Source organism: Vipera ursinii (assembly GCF_947247035.1).
Source record: "Vipera ursinii genome assembly, chromosome: Z".
NCBI classification, from domain to species: domain Eukaryota; kingdom Metazoa; phylum Chordata; class Lepidosauria; order Squamata; family Viperidae; genus Vipera; species Vipera ursinii.
In genome coordinates, this window is record NC_139517.1 from 18,790,129 (window position 1) to 18,815,735 (window position 25,607).

Here is a 25,607-nt window from a genome sequence, read left to right on the forward strand (position 1 = left end):
GTGAGTTATCTGGCTTTTTTGAGATTAGGGCTGTTACCCAGAAATCTAGATTTCAAGAAATGAGGCAACCCTGGCTTCTTCTCTCCCTCCTATCTAACCCCATCCCTCTTTCTTTCTTTATCATGCTTGAATTGTCTGGTATTTGCTATAGGGAGAAGGACTCGCTAGGCTGAAATCCTATGATCGCTTTGTTGGAGTTAAGACTGTGCAGAATGACTTCTGAACTGTCAGGCGTAACATCAGGTTGTCCATGAAGCAAAAAGCAGGAGGTCAGGAAGAAAGAAGTTGAGGAGAAGATGACAGGTGAAGTCAGTGGCAGCTAATTTCTGGATTCAGGAATACATTAGGAATTATTAGGAGAATTTTCAGGTTGCAGTCTGGAAACAGTCTTTCTTTCTTTCTTTCTTTCTTTCTTTCTTTCTTTCTTTCTTTCTTTCTTTCTTTCTTTCTTTCTTCCTTCCTTCCTTCCTTCCTTCCTTCCTTCCTTTCTTCTCTTCCTCCTCCTCCTCCTTCATGACTGGAAATTTGTTCTTGTATTTATAAATGGAATTATTCCACGAAGTATGGTGAATGCAGACACCATGCTTATACTGGTAGGAAAATAAATACTTGAAGAGGTTCTTAAATTCTTAATACCATGAAACAAATGATAGCTACTATTGTCTGACCACTCTGCGGGCAGTGGAATTTTCTGCTTGCAGCTGTGGTGTTTAATCTTTTCCATCAGAACCAGCACCACACGAAGACTGATTAGAAACAGCTAAGCCAACTCGGTCATGATCTCGGTCAAAGACTGAGTAGTATCGTCGGAGGAAAACATCTCCCAGGATCCAGAGTGGTCCTGTGGGTTTGGGGATGTCGAGGATCATGAATCCACTGATGCAAGCAGTCACTTTTGCTTGGGTCACCTGTGGAAGAAAGGAGACACCTGGATGATGGGCTTGTGAACTTCAAGGTTTCACATTTTCATCACTGCAGATCTTTCCCCTGAGCATAACAAGGGCCTTTGCTGATCCATGACAGCTGAAGAAGAGAAAAACCATTCCCCCCCCCTCCTACCATAATATGGGTTATTCTGTCTGACAGGAACTCATAGATTTTTCCTCTCCTCAACTTCTTGCACAATTCATCATCAAATTCATCATCAGCTGAACGTTCAACTTTTTGGGGAGATGGCCAGTGAGGCCCCAATGACAACCTTTGAACCCTTAAATATGATTGGGGTCCAATTCTACTGGAGGCTGCCAGACTGGGGTATGCTGGGGTAATTATTTCTTGGAAACATGTATTTGTCTTGATTCCCAGCTGTTCATTTATATGTTGCTTGAGAACAACAACAAAACTGCATACAACTGAAAATCTCCCTTGCCTACCCACCCCCCAAAATAGATAAATAAAGTTTCCCCAGGATGATCCAGTGATATTTTATTATTTTAATTTAGAGTTTGGATTGGAAGGATTTGCAGGAAATGTGAACGGCTTATGAGCACGTGTCCCTGTTATGAAGCCTTCACAGTAACTTCAAATGTTGTCACTAAAATTTGATGGAATGGTTTTCCACTTCGTCTTATATTTTATATATTAAACCTCCCCAATATTTTTTTTAAAAGGGCCAGGTTGGGTGGGGAGAATCCCTAATGACATCATGTTGTATTTTCTGGTTTCATTTATTTATTTATTTTTAATTTGTAAAATGAAATATGGTCTCTGGAGGAACAAATTATCTGCCCTAGATCTTATAGAAACTTCCTTTCAGTATTCATGATATTATGAGGAGATCAGGAGTCCACTGGCTCCAGATTTCCACGGAATGCAGTAAAAAAAATATCAAGATGGTGTCTGTGACAGTGGGATTGATTTTATGTGTGTTGGGCCACTATCTTGACATTTTTCTTCATATTTTGTGGACACCTTTGCTTCAAAATATGCTCAGCCAAGACTGTTGTATTTGGGGACCTCCAGTTGAGTAGGATCTTAATCTTCTGCCCTGGTCATGATCTGGTTCCATCATCAAGACATTCTAATCCTGGGGACTGCATCCCAATTTCAATCTTAAAATATTGGGAAAATTCTTCACTGTCTGGAGACTCACTCCTAGGTAGTACCAACAAAATGGTAACTATGTACTTTCACCTTAACAACAAAGTAGCATACAAAGCCTCAAAGGTCTACTTAAACAACAATTTACTCCCCCATAATCCCCATCCCCTATAATCCTATAATCCAATGTTACTCCAAGTTGGTCCAAACTCTCTCCTATAACATACACCTGGAGAATACAGTGGCAAAAATCAATAGTAGGAGGAATAACATAATCCAGAAATTATGTGGAACTAAATGGGGAGTTTCAGCTGCCACCCTCAGGACATCCAGCACTAAGGTTGGTATACTCTGCAGCTGAATACTACTTAACAGCCACTTAATACTACTTAAGAGCCTTGGTGGCGCAGTGGTTAGAATGAAGTACTGCAGGCTGCTTCTGCTGACTGCTGGCTGCCTGCAGTTCGGCAGTTCGATTCTGACCAACTCAAGGTTGACTCGGCCTTCCATCCTTCCAAGGTCGGTCAATGAGGCCCCAGATTGTTGGGGACAAAATGCCGACTCTGTAAACCACTTAGAGAGGGCTGTGAAGCGCTGTGAAGCAGTATCGAAGTCTATGTGCTATTGCTATTGCTAACAGCTGCCATGCTAATAAATTAGATGCCAGACTCAACACCACCACGAGGATTATAAGTGGATGTATTAAAATCAAATCGCTAGCATCCTGGTCTAAGTGATATAGCCCCACCAGCTTTACGAAGGCAAAATGCACTAGTGAGAGAATACAGACAAAATAATGAGCGACTCATTCCTGTCAATAGTGCATGGTGACCTTTCTCATTTACCAGCCAGAAAATTCAAATCCAGGAAGCCCCCACTGGCACTTGTGCAACATCTGCCCAACAACTTTAACATCAATTCCCAATGGAAAGCTAAGTGGGCCACTGAACGCCCAGACCTAGGAAAGCATATAAATGACCCCACAAAAAAAGGGGCAGGCTTTGAACTAGCATGTCTGCAATGGACAATCCTGAATAGGATTCTCACCTCACATGGGGTCTGCTGGGACTCTCTGTATAAATGGGGCACAGTATCTTCCCCTCAGTGGGACTGTGGGGTACCACGTCAAACTGTACATCACGTTGATTAATATTTTATATCTAAGGATGTACACACACACAAACACATAGTCTATATCTGTGTTATGTATGTGTACACTTTTGAAAGCAGGCAACAGAATTTCATTTGTAATGTGTGCCAGTGTGCCCACAGTAAAAAAATGACAATAAAGGTTATCTATTGTGACTGGCTATAAGTTGAGGGCATACAGGTAATCCTTGACTTACAACAGTTCGCCTAGTGAACGTTCAAAGTTACAACGGCACTGAAAAAATGTGACTTATGACTGTTTTTCATAGTTACAACCTTTGCAGCATCCCTATGATCATGTGATCAAAATTCAGATATTTGGCAACTGTGTCAGAATCCATTTATATCACATTTCATAATTGTATAGGTAGAACAACATGCTATTACTGGGGATTCTGCCATCTCTCCGAGGGGGGGGGGAGAGGATGGTTACTAAAGCGATTTTCAAACAACAGGGGATGTTTTAACGGGGGAAGGGAGGGGGACAGACAGATCTGGTTTGTATCTTCATTTACAACTGAAAAGGAAAGCAATAACCATAAAACCAAGGAGAGTTCCCTTTCCCATGGAAGGACCTGACACCTAGCAACTGACGACAGCCTGACCAAATGGATGAGGGGAGGGGCTGAAATGGGAATGGTTTATATAGGATTGAAATGTAACCTTTGTCAGATTCCGTCTTGTATTCCCACAATCGATTCCTTCCTAGTAAACATTTTCCTTTTGGACTAAACTTGCATCCAAGAGTTCTTATTTCCTAAGATGTGGATTGAGGTGGGTCCTGACAAACTGGTTCCTATTTATGATAGTTACTGTGTCCCAAAGCCATGGGATCACCTTTGGTGATCTTTTGACAAGCAATGTCAATGAGGAAACCAGATTTACTTGACAACCGCAGTGATTCATTTAACAACTGTGGCAAGAAAAGTCGTAAAATGGAGCAAAACTCAACAAACGTCTCATTTAACAACTTAAATTTTGGAGCTCAATAGTGGTCATAAGTCAAGGACTGCCTGTATACCGGTCCAGTATCTGACTTTTTTTAAAAAAAAATATAAACAGTGCTGAACTTCAATGGTTAGATGGCCTGGAGACAGTGATATTTGAACATAGACCTTTTAACATTTGTATTTTATTGTGATTTATTAATCTAGGTCAGGGGTAGCCAACCTCAGCTCTTTTATGACTCATGGACTTCAACTCCCAGAACTCCTGAGTCAGCGTAGTCAAGGTTGCCTACCCCTGATCTAGGTGTAATGTTAATATATATTTCTAATCTATGTATGCTATGCTATATGCTAAATAAATAAATAATAACTTTTCAGGGTAAATGGAATTAAACCTCGCATTGGGAGAAGAAAAACAAGCACAAGAAAATGTGGTTTTCCGACTGTCTCTATTAAGACACCCACCCACCCCCACCCCCATTTTCCCATGTGCATCTCATTGGCTCAGCTCACCTGAAGAGTATATTCCTCGGGGGTCAGGGTGTAAGGTCTGCCATCAAGATGAAAGGTGATGCTGGGCATCTGAGGTAATTTATGGCAATCTATTATGTACTGGGAGAAGGAAAGGGAGATTGGCGTGAAGAAAAAGAAAATGTTTGATATCACTCTCACAAAAGTGCTAGGGTTGTGTCTTTTTTTCTTCCTGTCTCTCCTGGGCCAATTGCCTGCTGATTCCCACCACAGGCGCTGCCTAAGACGGGTGGGGGGAAAACTGTCCCAGTGCAGCCTGAGCTGCTTTTGAACATGACAACCTTAGTTTCTTAGACGTCTTCTTCCCTGTCGAGTCCGGCAAAATGCAGCATGTGACACGATGTGCCATCGTGCAGCGACTTTGCTGCCGGCAGGAGAAGGAACATCAAAAAGCAATGCCTTCAGGCCACTGAGTCCATTTCAATGGCCCTTGCAGACCTCAAAGAAATTCTTAGGAAAGGGAATCCTCCATGCAGGGTGACTTGTCCACAAGGAGCGTGCTTGTCGGAAATTGGAAGTACACGGCCGGTTTCCAGCAAAAAAAAAAAAAGTCATAAATCGCAGTCACGTGTCCTTGGGCTGCTGCAAATGCAGGCTGGTTGCCAGGCACCCGAAATGCAATCAAATGACTGTGGGAGAGGTGGGTGGCCATCCAAATTTCGAATCCAGGTCAAAAGTATCTTGTACCGTCGTAACTATGAACGGTCGCTAAACAACCATTCATAAGACGAGGACTACCTGTGTAGAGTCTATGAAATCCCATTTCAACATTTTTCCCCATATTTTTTTCTATGTCTGCAATCACAAACATCCTCCATCATTTCATCTTGAAGAGTGCAAAGTTTTACCTTTGCAAACCTTGTACTCAAGCTTGAGTACTGAAAATAGAGACAAGCAATACTATATTGATGGTATTGGAGCTTCATGGAGGAGAGGAAGGAAGACCCATACAGGTGTACCTTGGTACTCAACTGCTTTGAAACTCATCAACTTGGACAATCGAATTGGAGAATCGCTTAATTATGAGCCAGCAGTGTGTGACAGCAGCAAAAAAAAAAACCTAATACAATCCTTGGTTGTATAAACAGAGGCATAGAATCAAAATCACATGAAGTATTAGTACCACCACACCTGGAATACTACATCCAGTTTTGGTCACCACATTACAAAAAAGATGTTGAGACTTTGGAAAAAGTGCAGAGAAGACCAACTGAGATGATTGAAGGCCTGGAGATTAAAAAAATATGAAGAACGGTTGTAGGATTTGGGTATGGCCAGTCTAGAGAAAAGAAGGACTAAGGGGGACATGATAGCAGTATTCCAGTATTTGAGGGGCTGCCACAAAGAGGAGGTGGTCAACTTATTTTCCAAAGCACCAGAAGGCAAGACAAGAAACAACGGATGGAAGCTAATCAAGGAGAGAAGCAACCTGGAATTAAGGAGAAACATCCTAACAGTGAGAACAATTAACCAGTGGAACAGCTTGCCTTCAAAAGTTGTGGGTGGAGGTTTTTAAGAAGAGACCGGATAGCCATTTGTCTGCAATGGTATAGGGTCTCCAGCACTGTTCTAAATTGAATTGAATTGAAATGGTACTCAAAGTATTTTATCCTGGTACTCATTGTTTGTTTGGTACTCAATGCACAAACTAGAACTTGTCAGTAACAGCTGCCTTGTGACCCACTGCATTATTCCTTATGGGATAAATTTATTTGATACTTATTGTTTTTGGTACTCCCAGAACTAATTACTGATGAGTACCAAGGTACCACTGTAGAAGGAAAGAGACAGTGAACACGCACACCCCACATTCCCCCCTCCAGGATTCCTAACAGCACCACTTTAAGGAGTAGCATTTGATTAATATTAGACTACACAGATGCATATGCAGACCCATTAAGTTTGAATAAAAGCTGAGTTTGGCCTCAGCCCCTGTGATTGTGATTGTTCTGTTCTGTTCTGTGTCATGCTTCTGGACTTTTCTAGAATGAGGAGGAATGTCAGTCTGCCATTGGCAGGTCAGCTGCAGAGCAAAAATGCCAAGTCTGCGATGGGCAAATGTGCTACTCTTGGGCCTCAGTGGGGGAGCTTTCCATCCATCCGACTTTCATTTTTTAAAATATTCTTTTAATGAAATTATATAAATCAGGAGCAGACATACTGTGAAGCAAAACGCCTGCCTCTAGAACCGTGTTTCTCAATCATGGCAACTTTAAGAGGTGTGGACTTCATCTCCCAGAATTCCCCAGCCACCATGGCTGGCGGGGGAATTCTGGGAGCTGAAGTCCACACAACGTATAGTTGCCAAGGCTGAGGAACACATCATCATTATTTCCAAGAAACCTTTTGGGCAATAGTTGGGGCATCGTTTGCCAGCATGTTGTTCCAAAATGAGCCGGGAAATAGAGCTTTGGAACTCTAAAAAAGGGTGGCCAGAGTGGAGCTCTCTGCAATATGCCATTTAGGGAATAGACAAGATGCAGCAACTATTTTGAGACATTGTCCATAGGTACTTATTGGTTCCCAAAAGCTCCCTATGGTAGTAAAATAATGAAATCAAGGCTAGGTTATCAGATCTGGGTTGCAAATACTTGAAAGACCACCAGGCGACAGCAAAGTGTTGGTGATTGGGACACTCACTTGCTGCTGTCTAGTGGTCATCTGGGATTTTGCAGCCCAGATTTGGTTGTTCCAGGAGCATCTCTTTCTTACCTGTCCACCAAAAGCTTCTTGAGCACCAATAGCTTCGTTCAGAGCCTTTATGTCTGCGCTTGGCCCCGTAATGAGAGAGGTCCCAGTGTCCACAATGCCTTGGCAACCGTCCTTGCAGATGGTGGATGAATTGGTTTTTTCAAGCAGGTTCCATGGCCAACATGATTTCTCCTTGGGCTTTTTCTCTATGGTTATCCTAAACAGTGTGTTTGGGAAAGGACAGGGATTTGAAACTTGGTTAAGATCGGAGGACAAGCCTCAGTGGGAGACAAGAGAAAGTGTCAGAACATTAGAAGCCGGGGGGTGGGGGTACACAATTTGGAGAGTTTGCAGTCAGCAATTTCTTACAGACCAAGGTCCAGTTCTCTTGCCATAGCAGAGGAAGTGGGGGGACCGAATCTGTACAGATAATCTTTGACTTACAGCCTCAATTGGGATTTTAGTCGTTATGTGAATTGTACCTCATTTTACAGCCTTTTTGCTACAGTCGTTAAGCAAATCACTGGTTGTTAAGCAATACTGAGTTTGTTGGAAGCCCTTTGGAAAGGTCACATACTGTATATGAGCCAGCAGTGTGCTGCAGCTGCCAAAAAAAGCCAACATAGTTCTAGGCTGCATTAACAGAGGGATAGAATCAGTGGTGGAATTCAAATATGTGAACAACCGGTTCTCTGTGTGGATGCCGCTTCTGGAAGTCCATTCTGGGCCTGGACAACAAAAATTAGCTACCGGTTGTGCTGAACTGGTGTGAACCGGCTGAATCCCACCACTGGCTAAAATCAAGATCATGTGAAGTGTTAATACCACTTTTTTTAACACCTTGGTAAGGCCACACTTGGAATACTGCATCCAGTTTTAGTTACCACGATGTAAAAAAGATGTTGAGACTCTAGAAAGAGTACACAGAAGAGCAACAAAGATGATTACGGGACTGGGGGCTAAAACACATAAGGAACGGTTGCTGGAATTGGGTATGTCTAATTTAATGAAGAGAAGGACGAGGGGGGACATGATAGCAGTGTTCCAATATCTCAGGGACTGCCACAAAGAAGAGGGAGTCAAGCTGTTCTCCAAAGCGCCTGAAGGCAGGACAAGAAGCAACGGATGGAGACTAACCAAAGAGAGAAGCAACCTAGAAATAAGGAGAAATTTCCTGACAGTTAGAACAATTAATCAGTGGAACAACTTGCCTCCAGAAGTTGTGAATGCTCCAACACTGGAAGTTTTTAAGAAGAGACTGGACAGCCATTTGTCTGAAATGGTATAGGGTTTCCTGCCTGAGCAGGGGGTTGGACTAGAAGACCTCCAAGGTCCCTTCCAACTCTGTTATTCTATTCTATTCTATTCTATTCTATTCTATTCTATTCTATTCTATTCTATTCTATTCTATTCTATTCTATTCTATTCTATTCTATTCTATTCTATTCTATTCTATTCTATTCTATTCTATTCTATTCTAGTCTAGTCTAGTCTAGTCTAGTCTAGTCTAGGCTAGGCTAGGCTAGGCTAGGCTAGGCTAGGCTAGGCTAGGCTAGGCTAGGCTAGGCTAAATGGCAATCATATGACTCCGGGATGTTACAATCTTTGTAAATACATGAGGGTTGCAAAGTGCCCTTAGTTTGATCATGCAAGTCTGGAGACAATGCAATGGTTGTAATTGTGAGGACCAGTTGCACATCACTTTTTCCAGTATCATTATAACCTTAAACGGTTGTTAAATGAATGGTCATAGTGCTCTGTATCTGAGGGGTGTCAAACTCAATTTCATTGAGGGCCACATCAGCATTGCGGTTGCCCTCAGGGCGCCGGGTGGGTATGGCCAGGGTGGGCGTGGCCTACTGGGCGGGCGTGGCTAGAGTGTGTATGGCCTACTGGGTGGGCGTGGCCAACTCTACATCGTTGGCATCAAGGGTGCCTATGGGGGCCTGGGCAGGAGTGGGACAGATCTGAGGGTCTCTGGCAGAAGGAGGGTCTCTGGGCCAGGGCCAAGGCAGTGGGGGCCGTTCCCTCACTGTTTCCAGGATGGCTTTGCGGGCCACATGAAACCACTTCACGGGCCGGATCTGGCCCCCGGGCCTTGTGTTTGACATGTCTGCTGTATCTGGACTGTGTCACTTTCAGAGTCTGCTGGGAACCTTTATCTGACTGTCTGCTGTTTTATTCCAAAACCAAGCGTTACTTTCACCCTGCATAGATCACTGTGTTAGGGAAGAGGATGTAGCCTCATCTTCTTGTTGATGTGGTAAATTTTCATGCCCTGGAATCACATCGGATTAGCCCTCGGCTAAATCCAAATGGAAATTGGCCGTATTATTTGGAGCTCATAGAATCAAAGAGCTTTTAGAGCATAGAGCTGGGTCATTGCAAACTGACCTTTTTTTAAAATTTAAAATGGGATTGTTCAAATTAAGCGATTAGCATAAATGTGGGGCTTCCTTTCATTAACATCATTAATATTTGGGGAGAAGGAACAGAGGACAGGACTGGTGGTTGGGGAGACAAAAATAACTCTGCACAGTGTTGGTCAGATGATTGACAACCCTGGCCTCTGTTAGTAAGGGTGACCAAAGCATTTTAGAAGAAAACAGTATATCAGGTGAGGCGTAACAGAGAAAGTGAAAGAGACCCTGACTTTTCTACATATTGGGCTATAAAAGAGTCAGTTTGATCCAGTGGTTAAGGCACCAAGTTAAAAACTGGGAGACTGTGAGTTCTAACCTCATCTTAGGCAAGAAAACTGGCTGAGTGACAGTGCCAGTGACTCTCCCTCCCTCTCTGCCCAACCGACCTCACAGGATTGTTGTTGTGGGGAAAAATTGGAGGAGGAAAGAGCATTCTGCATGTCTGTTGCCTTGAGTTACTTTTAAAGTAATAAAAGTGGGATGCAAATCTAATAAATAATGGTTTCTACACAGAGTTCCTAATGAATCTCTTGTATATCTGCTCCAGGTGAAATAGGGCTTGTGCGAAGGCAGGATGTAGAATCCTGGCTAAAATTTTCTCTTTCATCCATCATCTTGACACTTTCACCCAACCTTGGTGTCCTTCAGGAAGGTGAAAGGTTACCCAGAATTCTAAGCGGCGGCTATGCTAGTACAGGATTTATGGAACTCAGTCTGTACATTTGAGGGCGGTTAGGCTGGGGAAAGCTGCTCTGCCTAGTCTGCCTTTTTCTATGCTTCCATTATCAGTCTGGTGCTTTTGGACTACAATACCCATCGCCCCAGATTGGCCATGCAGTCCACCAGATCGGGTGAGAACACTAGGTTGGAGAAAACTGTGCTTAGTGATCAGAGAACACAGCTGGAGGTACTGATTGCTTCTTTCTGATGCTTCTTGCAGGAATATCAGGTAGGACAAAGAAAAGGAAAAAAAATGAAGAAAAGAGCATAATAAAAAGGATAGCAGACCAGAATGTCTTTTTTTTAAAGTACTACAGCATTGCCCTCTAGCGTTGAGGAGTGTCATTGCAAGCAGCTAAACTCAGCTGGCACCAATAATTATGTCTTTACAGGTAGTCCTGGCTGAGGAATTCTGGGAGTTGAAGTCCACAAGCATAAAAGGGCCAAGTTTGAAGACCCCTGCAGTAGGGGGAATCTAAAGATGTACTTACTTGTCCATCTTGATCTGCCAGTAGGCTTTGCGGGACACTGGGATGTAGTGAAGCTTTCCCACATAGGCATTGTGGTTGATGCCTCCGAAAATAACTTCACCTCCATTCTCTTGTGGTGAGGTCTGGTTGTTGCTAAGAGAAAGGTTGGCAAAAGTTTAAAAAGCTGCCTTAAGCCCCAGTGTCATTTACTGCAAGAAAGTTCTCTTTTCCAAGATGGCCAAAGGTCTTGAGAAAGAAAAGAGCAATTATGGTACACGAAGCTTGTTAACTTATCTCAACTCTTTTCCTGATTGTATGATAAGCTGCACCCAGGATCAATTTTAAGTGTGTCTAGTGCCTAGGGGATAGGAATAGAAATCAGGGCCATATTGAAACATTTTGGAAAATTAAAAGCCCAATTCATCAATTTCCTTTCCTGTTTTTTTTTAGTTTACCCTTACTAAAGCTTTACGTCAGGGGTGTCAAACTCGCAACGTCACGTGATGTGTTGCAATGTATCACGACTTTTTTTTCCTTTGCCAGCAATAGGGTGGGCACAGTTTCACTATGACACATCCGGCCCACAAGCCAGCAAAGCTGGACACCTCTGCTTTACGTGCCTGTCCTAGTTCTATTATGGCTATCCAGCCACCCACCCCACCTCTAATATTCCATTCCTCTATTCCAATGTTTTTCTAAGTTGGGCATTTTAAGCCTGAGGAATTCTGGGGACCGCACATCAAGTGACTTCAGTTTGAAAAACACTGCTCTTCTCCATCAATATTCTAGTTAGAACTACTGTGCCTGAGCTGCACAAATTCACACTGCTACTAGATGGTGGTAAAGAGGCAATTCTTTACTTGAGCATAGTGAAGAAAAAAAAAATAATCCAGTGGGAGTGTCATTTCTTTCTCCATAAAGTCAATTGTCCCATTAGCTCAGGGGTAGGCAACCTTGGCTCTTTTATGACTCATGGACTTCAACTCCCAGAATTCCTGAGCCAGCATAGCTGGCTCAGGAATTCTGGGAGTTGAAGTCCATGAGTCATAAAAGAGCCAAGGTTGCCTACCCCTGCATTAGCTGAAGAGAGGGAAGGGAAGCATTAATCCTACCCTCCCTGCATTCTTTGACAGTTCCAAAGGAAATTGCCTTCCAGCTTAAAAAAATAAAGTTTAAAAACAGGCAAAAAAGTACTAACCATTTGATCAAATTATTTAATCAAGGTAACCTTTAGCAAAGGTTGGTAGCATGCTTAATTTTAATTTGGTTATGATCTTTAAGTCCTTACATGGCATGGGTCCGGGTTACCTCGGGGACCACCTGCTGCCGGCGTCAACTCCCCTCCGCCCTGTGCGTTCCCACAGAGAGGGCCTCCTCAGGGTGCCTCCAGTCAGGGAATGCCGACTGGTGGCCCCCAGGGGGAGGGCCTTCTCTGTGGGCGCTCCGGCATTATGGAACCAACTGCCGGTGGAGCTCCGGATGGCATCAGACCTCCGAACTTTCCGTCGTGGCCTGAAGACCCACTTATTTGAATTAGCTGGTCTGGCCTGACGGGGGATTATGGGTTTTAAATTGTTGTTTTAGAATTGTATTATTGTTTTTAACTGGGCATTGGTTTAATCTTTTTTAATTTTTGTATTGTTATTTATATATGCCCTGTGAACCGCCCTGAGTCCCTACCAGGGAGAAGGGCGGTATACAAATTAAATAAAACCTAAACCTAAAACCTAATTTTGCCACCAGAAATCAGAAAAGTAACAGGAGTTCACAAAGATTTGTCCCTGTCTTGAACACTCTTTTTTCCATAAAAAACAAAAAACAAAACATATATACACACTACTGTTATTTTGGCAGAGGAATATCCTCCGTGGCTATTGTCAGAAGAATAATTTGGGGTTTCAAGTGGGGCTGGGGTTGCGCAAGAATAAATAAAAGTGAAATCCAAAGAGCTGTGAGGAAAGGAGAAATATTTATTCCCCAAAGCAAAAAGTTTGCCTTTAGGGGTAGCTGCAGAGACGTTGTCTTATAAAGGAGCTTTTTCCTGGGTGTGGAAGTGTGTGCGTGCTGATTCTAGGGTAACTCTTGAGGGGCGTGGGCATTTGTGGGTGCTGACCCCCAGAGAAGGGGTTGACTAAATCAAATTATGTGGATTGGGTCTCTTCGTTTGAACTTGAGCATTATAATTACTGTAGGTTTACATTGTGTTAATAGAGTTTGTGTGTTCGCTTGTATGTGTTTACAGTGTGAAATAAGTGTTTAATTCTTATGTTTGCCTAAGTTTAAAGGCCCCTTCATGGATTACTGCCTTGTTGTGGCGAAGGGGCTTGCATAATTCAACGAAGCTATGAGCTATGCCATGCAGGGCCACCCAAGACGGAAAGGTCATAGCAGAGAGTTCTGACAAAACGTGATCCACTGGAGAAAGAAATGGCAACCCACTCCAGTATCTTTGCCATGAAAATCCTATGGACAGTAAACTCAAATACTTTGGCCACCTAATGAGAAGGAAGGACTCACTGGAGAAGAGCCTAATGCTGGGAAAGGTTGAGGGCAAGTGAAGAAGGGGACGACAGAGAATGAGGTGGCTGGATGGAGTCACTGAAGCAGTAGGTGTGAGCTTAAAGGGACTCCAGAAGATGGTAGAGGACAGGAAGGCCTGGAGGAACGTTGTCCATGGGGTCGCGATGGGTCGGACACAACTTCGCAGCTAACAACAACAACAACAAAGTTTAAAGAGTTTTGGAGGCAATAAATCAGTTACTTTGTGGAGAACTGAGTAAGTTAACATATATTCCCTATGCAATATTTCTAACGCATTGTAGCATTTATAAATTATTCCCACACTATTCAGGACAACATTGTTGATTCTTATTTGATAGATTTCAAGATTAAGTCCAGATGTTGCACACAGCCCTGGATCAATACCATCATGTGTGATGACAAGAAGAATAAGGACCAGGCTGCATAACAAGCCAAGACAGGTGCCTGTTGAACTGGCATTCTTCCTTTTTCTGAGAAAGCTTGGTTTTGTTGTACTACAAAGGAAGTTTGCTTTCTTTCTTTGTGTCCATTTTTTACCCTACCCTTTTTTCACATCATAAACTTCAAGTTCTAGGGCAGTGTTTCTCAATCTTGGAAATGTGTGGACTTCAACTCCCAGCATTGAACCTTTAGCTACTTTAAGATGTGTCGACTTCAAGTCCCAGAATTCCCCAGCGAGCATGCTGGCCAGGGAATTCTGGGACTTGAAGTCCAGGTATCTTAAAACAGCCAAGATTTAGAAACACTGTTACTAAGTGCTCCCAATAAGGGGCTTACTGAATCCTGATAAGAGTGAGAGCACTTATCTTCATTTCAGTGTGATATCTGGGGGCGAAAAGCAGTACAGGAATCATACAAGGGAGGAGTCAACCGGGTCACAAGAGGAGAAAAAGAGGTTCTCAGCAAACAAAGTGTAGTCTGCAAGGACAATCCAACAGGACGGGGGGAAAGTCACAGGAATAAATGGAAATGCAGAGTTTGAAAAACTTATAAAAAGTGTGGAGTTGGGAGTGCAAAGAGAGCACCTTGGCCTGTGAATCTAAAACCTGGGCTGGACAAACGGAGTCTGGAAGAGATGGCAAAAGAAAATGCAAAGGAAATGGTTAGGTAGTGAAACAACCTGAGTCAATAAAAAGGAATCAGAGATCGAGTAATTAGTAATCAGATCAATACTTGCTTGAGCAGAAAATGAGTGGGCCCTGAATTTGTGGGAAAACAATTGAAAGAAAAAGAAAAAAATCAAGTATGTGTAGTCCTTGACTTATGACCGCAATTGGGACCAGAATTTCCATTGCAATTGTTAAATGAATCGCACCTGAATTTTACGACCTTTTTTGCCATGATTAAGTGAATCACTACAGTCGTTAAGTGGATCATGCAGTCATTAAGTGAATCCAGCGACCCCATTGTCTTTGCTCATCAAAATCCAGCTGGGAAAGCTGCAGTGGGTGATCACATGAGCCCGGGATGCTGCAACTGTTATAAATACACGCCAGTTGCTGCAACGGTTGTAAATTGAAGGACTGGCCGTAAGTCGCTTTTCTCAGTGCTATTGTAATTTGGAAAGGTTGCTAAATGAATGCTTGAAAGTCCACCTGTAATCAGAAAGATTACTCTCTGTTCTGCCAGAAGAGTCAAAAAAAAAAGTCAAGATGGTCTCCATGACCTCAAAACTGCATTGCCCAAACAACAGGTAATAAAATGGGGAGAGCTTTGACCGTAGTGGCAGCCTCCATCTTGATGTTTTTGACCCCTGATCCTGGATGCCCCTAAGAAAGCACCAGAGTTCATCTCTGCTGGGGATCCGCCGCCAGGGAGGTGGATCAGGGAGGATATCAACCTGATGGGTCAGGTGGAGAGAGAGGGAGAGAGAGGACTCAGGCCGAGAGACATGAGGAGCCATCCTCCAGAACAGATGGCTGAGACAGTGTCTGCTGGAACAACATTTTCTTGCCTGGACTACAATTCCCACTATAGATAGTCCTTAATGTATGACCAGTTGCTTAGCGACTATCCAAAGTTATACGAGAGATTTCCTCCACCCCCGCAAAAAAAAGGTATTTACAACCTGGCTCTGAAGCTCCAATGGCTGAGACCTGCCCCCCCAAGTCACATGGCTGTACGTTAGGTGCTCAGCAACTGGCCAGCATTGATGGCCACTTGCAACATCCTGCATTTTACGACATTTTTGCTGAAAACCGGCTTCTGGTTTTCTGCACAAATGGCCCATAATGAACAATGGGTTCACTTTATAACTAATATGTTCGCTTTATGACCACAGCATTTACTTTACCACCACCACATTTGCTTAGTGACCACTTAAAAAAAAAGATCATTAAAAATGGGCCTGTTTTACAACCATTATGACTTACAATTGTAATGGGCAGCCTCCATTATTGTCATAAGTTGAGGACTACCTGTACTCACATTCAGCCTGGTCCTTGCCTGGGGAACAATCTGATAACTGTGATAGTCCCCTGCAAACAGGTGGCAGAAGACATGATGAGGCGAGGCTGAGAGACTAAAGGAATCACCCAACATGTGAAGAGAGAGGGTTACGAATGAATGGAGATTCTCCACATCCCACACGTATGTAAAAGAAGTTATCTGCCACCTATATAATAATATGATAACGCTTACACTGTATTCAACAACTGATAATTGTGTACTGTAAGATGTTTTGAAATCTTGAATTGCTCTTGGTGAGTCATTTGGAAGTGGGCTATTAAATCAATTACAAAACAAACTCTGTCCTCCTGGTAGTCGGAATAGGTGGTGTATTCCCACACATCTGGAAGGCACTAAGTCAGAAGCTTGATCTTTATCTTTATGCAGGAAGGGAGGAGGGAGGGAGGGAGGGAGGGAAGGGAGAGGAGGGGAAGGGGAAGGGGAGAGGAGGGTAAGGTGGCAGGGAAGGGAGGGAGGAAGGAAGAAAGGAAAGAAAGAAAGGAAAGAAGGAAAAAGGAAAGAAGGAAGATGGGAGAGGGAGAAGGGAGATGTGAGGGAAGGGTAGAGGAGGGGAAGGTGGGTGGGAGGGAAGGGAAGGGAAGGGAAGGGAAGGGAAGGGAGGAAGGAAGGAAGAAAGGAAGGAAGATGAGAGGGGGAGAGGGAGACAGAACCACTTCTGAGCTACTAGTTTGACTTTAAATCTACGTTTTCAATCAGTCATTTTACACCCTACTGAACTAAGGCTGAGATTGTTCAGAAAGAGCGGAGAATCTTTCCTGTAGCACGAGACTATATAAGTTGGATGCCAATTGCTGAGGATAAGGAAGGGACCACCACCACCACTCCCGCTCTCCCCAACTTTCATAAAAAAATGAATCCCAGGGGATGGGGCTTGGGAAGTCGTCTGCTTTGGCCAATATCAGCGAGGAGGTGATGTCGATAGCAGAGAGGTCCATACTTGCAAAGATGGAATGAGAAGACATTGTCTTTCAGAAGTTTCGCCTTCATCATGTTATCAAAGGGTGGGGTGATGTTGTTGACTGAGATGGAGGGATAACCCAGTCCCATGATACCGTCAAATTTGGCAGCCACAAAAACCAAGCCTGGCAAATCAGTAGCCTCAGCAAAGGTCTGGTTCTTAACGGTGATGTTGCCAATCTGAAGAGAAAGAAAATACACAGCATTTTGTCTTCTGTTTCAGCTTTCAATGGGTGTCTCTAAGGTATGGACAAGTGCAATGAAAACCGCCTGATTTTTATGTGCATCCTGTGATCAGTTCATCCATCTATATGATTTATCAAAGTTTCCTGCAATGCATACAGTATAAAAATGGGCAAAGTCTCAATCAAGCCTTCATATCTACCATCTTGACTTTTTTTTATCACAGCTGGTAGACATCCTAACCTTTTTTTACATACAAATAATTTTATTATTAGTTGTATAACCAATCTGATCCTTCACTAATCAGGAGTTATGGTTTTCAGTGCTTTAAAAAATGAGCAAGGATATCCAAAAGGTAAAGGTAAAGGTTCCCCCGCACATGTGTGCTAGTTGTTTCTAACTCTAGGGGCCGGTGCTCATCTCCGTTTCAAAGCCGAAGAGCCAGCGCTTGTCCGAGGACATCTCTGGGGTCATGTGGCTGGCATGACTAGACGCCAAAGGCGCACGGAACGCTGTTACCTTCCCACCGTAGTGGTCCCTGTTTTTCGACTTGCATTTTTACGTGCTTTCGAACTGCTAGGTTGGCAGAAGCTGGGACGAGTAACAGGCGCTCACTCTGTTACGCGGCACTCAGGATTCGACCCGCCAAACTGCCGACCATCTGATCGACAAGCTCAGCGTCCTAACCCACTGAGCCACCACGTCCCTTAGGATATCCAAAGGGGGTAGTCAAAAGGTCAAGATGGCAGTGATGATGTGAGATTGAAAAACAGGTGCTGCTATTGTGGCTGCCATCTTGATTTTTTGACCACACCTTCTTATGGTCCCCCAAAATGATGCTGGAGTCCACATTTTGGCCAAACACCAGTGTCTCGCAATAGCTGATATCTTAAGGATGCGTGAATCTGTAGCCGGATGATTTTTATTTAGCGTAATGAAAAAAAACCCTGCAAATATTTCAAAGCTGCTTCTTTGTCCTGATCACAAGCTTCATACACCTTCAGTAAAAGTTAAAGGTTGTCTAAGAATTGAAGAGAAACCACTTCTTTCTATCTTAAATCGCATATTACAGATGTGAGAGTAGGGGTGCGGGAAAGAGAACATAAGAGAAATGGTATAGAAATCTCCTTCAGAAGAAAACTGAATTTTATCCTGAGGAAAAGAACAAAAATGCCCTTGTATTTTCTTCTCAACCCCTCCCCTCCAACATTAAACTAACTTCTTTCTGAGAACCAGATTCTGTACTCACCCTGAGAACATCCTGGCTTACGAATCCCTTAAGACTACCGCTTCCATAATGAATTTCAAATTTGTTTTTATCGGCCTTGTAGGTGCGGGAAAACAGGGAATAGTAATGTTTGTGTACCCCTGATGGAAAAAAAACCAGTTAATTGTATACAGAGAACAGATTGGGCCAAGGCTTCCTTTCCCTCCCTGTTAAGCCTATTTTATGGCTCATGCCACTGATGTTTCCCAACGTACAATGTATAATATACTGGCAAAATGTTAAGAGTACTACAGGTAGTTGTGGTAGGGTCACATTTTCCCCCCAAAAAAATAACCCAGTCAACTTGGATGCAAAAGATTTTATTTGCACAGAACTTTCCCCTAACTGGGTTATTTTTTGAGGGGGGGAAAATTTGTGACCGTACCGCAGCTACCTGTAGTACTGAACTGGGCAAGCAGTTACATAGTGAGGATAGTATGCTAACTCCTACCAACCGGAGGGCTCCCAAAATTATACATTCAGTACAATTACATTTTTTTCATAGGGATCTTCATGAAGGTTGTAATCATTATGGGCCACAACCAGGCCATTCATACCTAACCAGGGAGAAACCTGATGGGAGAAATGAAGCCCACACAGTGATGCTAGTTTTCTTCCCTGGGTCTCAGTTTGGACACAAGGTCAGGCCCATCCATGATCAAATCAAATCATGGACGGTTCTGCTCTGATTTTAAGCTGACCTATCTTTGCAGGAGAGAAACGCGTTCCACTCCAAATCTTGTGTCTGGTGTTGGGTTCATGCATTACTTTGGCTTCTTTGGTTCAATGTTGCATGTGAGCCAAGCCAAAGTTTCCCATGATGAAACTGCTCTCTTACCACTAAGTTGGCAACTGGGGAGAATTTGTCTGACCAAGTAACCCTTCTGCTTCTCCGAGAGAGGAATGGATTACTGTAACAATGGTTATATCTCTCTAATGTTCTCTACTGGTTCATCCTACTGTCATGTCGGCTTGTGATGTTAAGAGAAGCCTGCCTAACATTTTGGAGGCATTAGCGTGCACGTTTCTCTTGACCAACCCCTCCCCGTGCATCTCCACTCTATTCTCGAGAATCAGTTGAGGGTTTGATGTCTTACAGCATGCCAAATGTAACAGGCAACATTTGGAAGAAGGCACCCACAGGTTGGATGAGCCAGTATCAAAGACGACGTTGAAGCATTGTTTAGGAGTTCCAAGACAGATTTGCCCATAGTATTGTGCCTGGGGTATAGCAAGAAAAGAAGAAGAAGAAGAAAAGGTCAGCCTTTTGTAATGACTTGAATCAACGTCTTTATCTATTTGTTTATCATTTTTTAAAATAGAGATGATCCATACGGTGTCAAAACGCGATTGGGGGATCCAAGTTCAGATCCTTGTTTGGTGACTTTGGAGTTGACATTCTCTCCGAGCCCAACCTATCTCACAGGGTTGTTCCCTCCCCCACCATTGCCATGGAGGCTACCTTGATTGTCTAATGTAGCATCACTCAATCTCGGCAACTTTCAGATGTGTGGACTTTTAACTGGATGAAGTCCATATGTGCTAGTTGAGGCATTCTGGGAGTTGAAGTCCACACATCTTAAAATTGTCAAGGGTGAGAAACACTGGTCTAAAGGGGTGGGGGGGGGAAACAAATAAAAATGTAATTGGAAATTAAATAAATACACCGATAACCAACTCATTCGGAGTGCCAATCTTTTTGTGTACAACATGGCACTCGCCAAAGGCAAAAGAGAGATCTCACCAGACACAGAAAAACTGACATTTGCAAAAGAATTCAAATACTTCAGAAACATTAATCCTAAAGAAAAGGAAAAGGAGAACAGCAAATGAGGAACAAGCACACTCAGTAATTACACGACAAGGTCAACTGAAAAAAAAATCCATCAGCATGAGGAGGAGGAGGAGAAGAAGAAATAAATACGGAATTCTTGAAGAGGACAGAGCAGAGACGATTCTCCCGTACTGCAACATTTAATTGACAGATTTTCAGATATTGGTCTTTTGTTTGTCAGGTGGCATCCAAAATGGGAATTAAAGGTTTTTATCTGAGTTTGCTTGATTGAGAGGGCGGAATATTAAGGTTATGTAGGTTATCTGGAACCAAGGCTTTACCCTCCTTCTAACAGTAGACATCCTTGAATCCAGCCTCATTATAGCAGGGGAAGTGGTTTTCCTTGGAGGGAATGTATGCCAAGTGTATTTTTCTATTAAGGTCACTCTGACTGCCCAGCAGTTAAAGAGAGCAGACACCTAAATTCAGCAACAATGATACAGGAAGATGCTGGAGATGACTGATCACCTTAACCACAACAGGAAAGGTATCATTTTAAGCTGTGTTGGAGAAGGCAATGGTCAGCCACTTCTGCATTTTAATAGGGAAAAAAAACACATGGATAAATAAGATAAAGTGACTGATGACATAATGCCTGGATGATGAACACCCCGGGTCAAATTGTACCTGACATACTAGTGAGGATGTTTCTGAGCAGTAATTATGTTTACAATGGGGTTAGATTAGAAGTGGCCTTCCAGATGTTTAGTTGCTGATGTTGTCATGCAGGAAAAGAAAATCTGAAGCTGCAAAGAAGAACTGACAGTGGGAACACGGCATGCGAGAATCATGAAGACGGAAAAGCTTAATACAGTGATATGAAATTAATTGCATATAAATAACATATTAAAAGGGAAAGGTAAAGGTTCCCCCACACATACGTGCTAGTCGTTTCCGACTCTAGGGGCCGGTGCTCATCTCCGTTTCAAAGCCGAAGAGCCAGCGCTTGTCCGAGGACGTCTCCGTGGTCATGTGGCCGGCATGACTAGACGCCAAAGGCGCACGGAACGCTGTTACCTTCCCACCGTAGTGGTCCCTATTTTTCAACTTGCATTTTTACGTGCTTTCGAACTGCTAGGTGGGCAGAAGCTGGGACGAGTAACAGGCGCTCACTCTGCTACGTGGCACTTGGGATTCGACCTGCCAAACTGCCAACCTTCTGATCGACAAGCTCAGCATCCTAACCCACTGAGCCACTGCGTCCCTTACCTTTAAGGAGAACATTTGAAATCCTGAACCTCATTGATCAAGTAGCTAGAGAAACTAGTGGAATAAACTTAAAGAGGTTATTAAGGATTATGGAACAAGAGATGGCCAAAGATGAAGGAACAGCAGAAAACAAGCTAGATTTCAGAACAAAGAGTGCAATTTACCTTAAGAAGCAAAGAGAAGCAAAGCAAAGAAAGACAAATATCTGAGGAAGAAACTTAACCAAGATTTTCAGAGAACTGTTAAAGAGACCAGAAACAGTATTTGTCATTATATCTGCAAAGACACTGAAGACAGAAACTGACACAGAAACCCAAGGAAAGTCTTTCAAAATATTTCCAAACTCCAAAGGAGGTTTAAATTAACATGGTAAAGGATGTCAATGTACATATAACAATTGATTCAGAGAAGATCAAACAAAGAAGGGACGAATTTAGGGACCTCGGCAACGAAGAAATTCTTCAAGATATTTCCAAGACTCTCTAGGTCTAAAGTATGAAGTTAAATGAACACTTTGAATATTATCAAGCGGGAAGGCTAAAAGAGTTGATAGAATCTCCACACAAAAGCGGCAAGCTACAGGAGAAGAATCTGTAAAGGTTCTAACCAAATGATGCCAGCCGATCTTGTTGTATATGTAGATTAGTAGGGGAGTGGTTTTCCACCGGCGGGAAATCCACGACCCCGGGTTGGGTGTTGTTTCCTTGGCGGGAGATTCCGGGCCGGGGGTTGGCTAGCGTCCAGCGGCTGCTGGACATATATATTTAGCTACCCGGACCGGGGACGCCAGTTCGCTCCACGTGTATCAATAAACATCACTGTTACAACTGCCTCGCTATGTGTCGTCGATCCGAACACAACAGATCTGGAGAAAGACACAATGGCAAAGAGACTGGAAAAGATTCATCTATTACCAATAACAAAGAAAGGAGACTTAACAGGGCATGCAAAGTATTGTACAGTATCCTTGATTACACGTGTTAGCAAAATAATATTTAGGATCATCCAGATCATTCAGATTTGAGCCCTGCATGGACATTAGTCTAGCTTTACAAAAATCCAAGGACCAAGAAAGATTATTGGTGATGCTCACTAGAAAACTGAGAAAGGCAAAGGATTAAAACAAAACAAAAAAGTCAGTATGTGCTTAATTGATTATAAAAAGACCTTTTGATTAGGTCAACCATGTCCAGCTGTGTATTTCCTGAGAAAACCAGAAATCCAAGAACAACTTACTGCCCTCCAGCAAAATTTATATATAGGACTGGAAGCCACAGTCTGCAGAGAAGACAGCAAAAGGAACTGGACCTACGGTGATTATATACTGCTCAAAAAAATAAAGGGAACACTTAAACAACACAATGTACTGTATTTAATAGTAGGATGTCTTATCTTGTGTTCCCTTTATTTTTTTTTGAGCAGTATATATTGAGCGAAGCTGGCTTGGAAGAACATGAGTGCCTACAGGTAGTCCTTGACGTATGACCAATATTGAGCCCAACATTTCTGTTGCTAAGTGAAACATTTATTACGTGAGCTTTGCCCCGTTTAGCAAACTTTCTTGCCACAGCTGTTAAGTGAATCACTGCAGTTGGTAACACGGTTGTTAAGTGACTCTGGGTTCCCCGTTGACTTTGCTTGTCAGAAGGTCACAAAAGATGATCATGTGATCGTGGGACACAGCAACCGTCATAAATATGACTCAGTTGCTAAGCATCTGAATTTTGATCATGTGACCCTGGGGATGCTGGAACAATCATAAGTATGCAAAATGGTCCTACGTCACGTTTTTCAGTGCTATTATAATTTCAAGCTAATGAGCTGTTGTAAGTCGTGGACTGCCTGTATTTAAAATGAGAGGAAGAAACATTAATAACTGTGCTGTGTTAACAAGGGTACACTTGGATAAAAGAGGAAAGGATCTAAAAGGTCTAATAATAGAAGTCAAGGAATGCAGTGAAAAAATGGGACTAAACTAAATATAAAACAGTCAAGCTAATGAATGCCAGTTGTACGAATGGCAATGTTGCTATTGATATGGTGAATGGTTTCTGCTTTTCACCATGGAGTTAGCAATAGAAAAGTAACCGCCAAGAAATATTTCACAGACTAGCATTTGTTAGGGTCTCAATGAAGGCTTGGAAAAAATATTCATTCTGTATGCAGGGGTAGCCAACCTTGGCTCTTTTATGACTCGTGGACTTCAATTCCCAAAATTCCTGAGCTGGCTCAGGAATTCTGGGAGTTGAAGTCCACGAGTCATAAAAGAGCCAAGGTTGCCTAATCAGAATGGTGCTGGCAAGGATTTTCTCTGTGACATGGCATGGAAATTAAAGTTGGACTTGCAAGATGTGGGATGTAAATATTATTAATTCTTTGGAACTTTGGTATTGGAGAAGATATCTGAGAATACCATAAACAGGAAGAAAACAAGGAATCCAAATTTTTCACCCAAGGCACAAATGATTGGGGCTCAAGTTATATTTTGGACACATTACGCAAAGACCTAGTTCTCATGAGGAGCCTTTCATGAGGAGTGGAAGAAAAAAGACAAAGGGTGACCAGGAACAAGGAGGATAGTCTAAATTACAACGCGACTAGGTACACCATTAGCAGATCTATCTATGTAGTGGTTAAGAATGAGGGTTCAGAATGGATACCTAATGGGCAGTAAAGCACTTCCAGCCATTGTAAAATATCTCCTCCCTATCGTGGTCCTGGATTTTGAGTGCTTAGCAAATGACTCACCTTTGCAACCAACTGCAGCACCCCATGGTCACATGACCATTTTTGCCACTTTTTTTTTGCCAGGGCTCACTTCACTTCACTTAGCTGTGGTGATTTGCTTGAAGACCACCACAGATGATGTCAAAAAAATGGGTCTGGTCGCGTGGGTGCAATGACTTATGACTGGCTCTACCTGTAAGATGCCTTTGTTTAACCCAGCAACACTTAGATTTGGTCAACGAGCTGGTTTATACAGTACATCACACAACATTACTATTTGTTGAAGTGTCGTCTACTGAATTATTATAAGGGGCAAGAACAAGCTAAGCCATGAACTGCGATTCACTAAACAACAGCGACTGAATTCACACAACACACCTAACCAAAATCAAACAAATCACTTTGTGGTTATCTCTATGGCTTGAACAAAGGCACAGTCCTTGAGACTCTATCCAGCAGCTAAGTTTCCATCGCTCATAGACCCATCTATTTATTTGGTGGATTTGTAACTTTGCTTTTCCTCCAGAAGCTCATGGTACTTTCCATAGGGTCTTTCTTAAATTTATCCCACAACAATAGCCCCATAGAGTAGGTTGGGCTGAAAGAGATTAACTTTCCATAGTTGAGGATGCACTTGAATCTCCTCAAACTTATTCAATGATTTGACCCCCAGGTTTCGGCATTTTGGCATTATCATACTTGGGTACAGAGGCCCTTCATTTACCACTGCAACACTCTGAACTTTAACCATAAGCTTATGCCCTCTGTTAAGAAAACATACATCCATGTAGTTGTGGAGACGCTGGCGGGTGACAGAAGCAGTAGCTGGCGGCTTTCCAGACCTTAATCCACCTCGCCTTAATACTTCGGCAATGGGAAGCCCTGACTGGCCAAACCGGTTTCGGACAGATGGGAATTTCTGCAGAGGGATCCTGCCAGGGAAGAGAAAGCAGATAGGAGCGGAGTTAAAAGTAATGGAGGGTGTAATATCCTTGCCATCAGTCACCACCGTTATAATGAGTCAGTGGGCCAGAAATCTAGGACAGAAATCAAAAATACAGATCCTAGTAGGTTCAGATGACTTCCCAGAGCCCTCAAGATTAGGCACACCCAAAGTTATGGGTATTTTTCCACATGGAGGTGGGATTTAAGGCACCCCCTTTACCCCTTCCTCACTTAAAATTAGATTATTTGCAGTCTCTCTCTCTCCCCCCCCCCAAATTCAGTCCTCTGGATGATGAAAAGTGTACAGACCTGGTCGAGGGCATACAATCTACAAACTGAAATTATTTTATTCATTCAAATGGTCCTACAGGGTGGGATTTATTGAAAAACCCATAATTAGTCAGATTTACACTCTTACAGCTATGAAAAATGAAACAACGTTCTGGTTTGGGATGAAGTAAATTCAAGCAAGATATGCTTTGTTGTAGTGTATGCTGTTCTGAC

General features: G+C 42.9%; 1 protein-coding gene across 1 annotated transcript in view; it reads right to left on the bottom strand.

The window, feature by feature from the left end:
* Positions 1 to 710: 710 nt before the first annotated feature.
* LOC310648647 (cathepsin D-like) overlaps positions 711 to 25,607 on the bottom strand; it is a gene marked incomplete at both ends in the record, with an annotated part of 40,236 nt that continues 15,339 nt past the window's right edge. Inside the window, 8 exons of the mRNA XM_083376609.1 lie at positions 711 to 908; positions 4,650 to 4,748; positions 7,380 to 7,575; positions 10,993 to 11,124; positions 16,919 to 17,118; positions 18,371 to 18,489; positions 19,486 to 19,609; positions 24,940 to 25,090. Of these exons, the coding sequence (XP_083232735.1) occupies positions 711 to 908; positions 4,650 to 4,748; positions 7,380 to 7,575; positions 10,993 to 11,124; positions 16,919 to 17,118; positions 18,371 to 18,489; positions 19,486 to 19,609; positions 24,940 to 25,090 (1,219 nt within the window). The remainder of the gene's footprint in view (positions 909 to 4,649; positions 4,749 to 7,379; positions 7,576 to 10,992; positions 11,125 to 16,918; positions 17,119 to 18,370; positions 18,490 to 19,485; positions 19,610 to 24,939; positions 25,091 to 25,607) is intronic.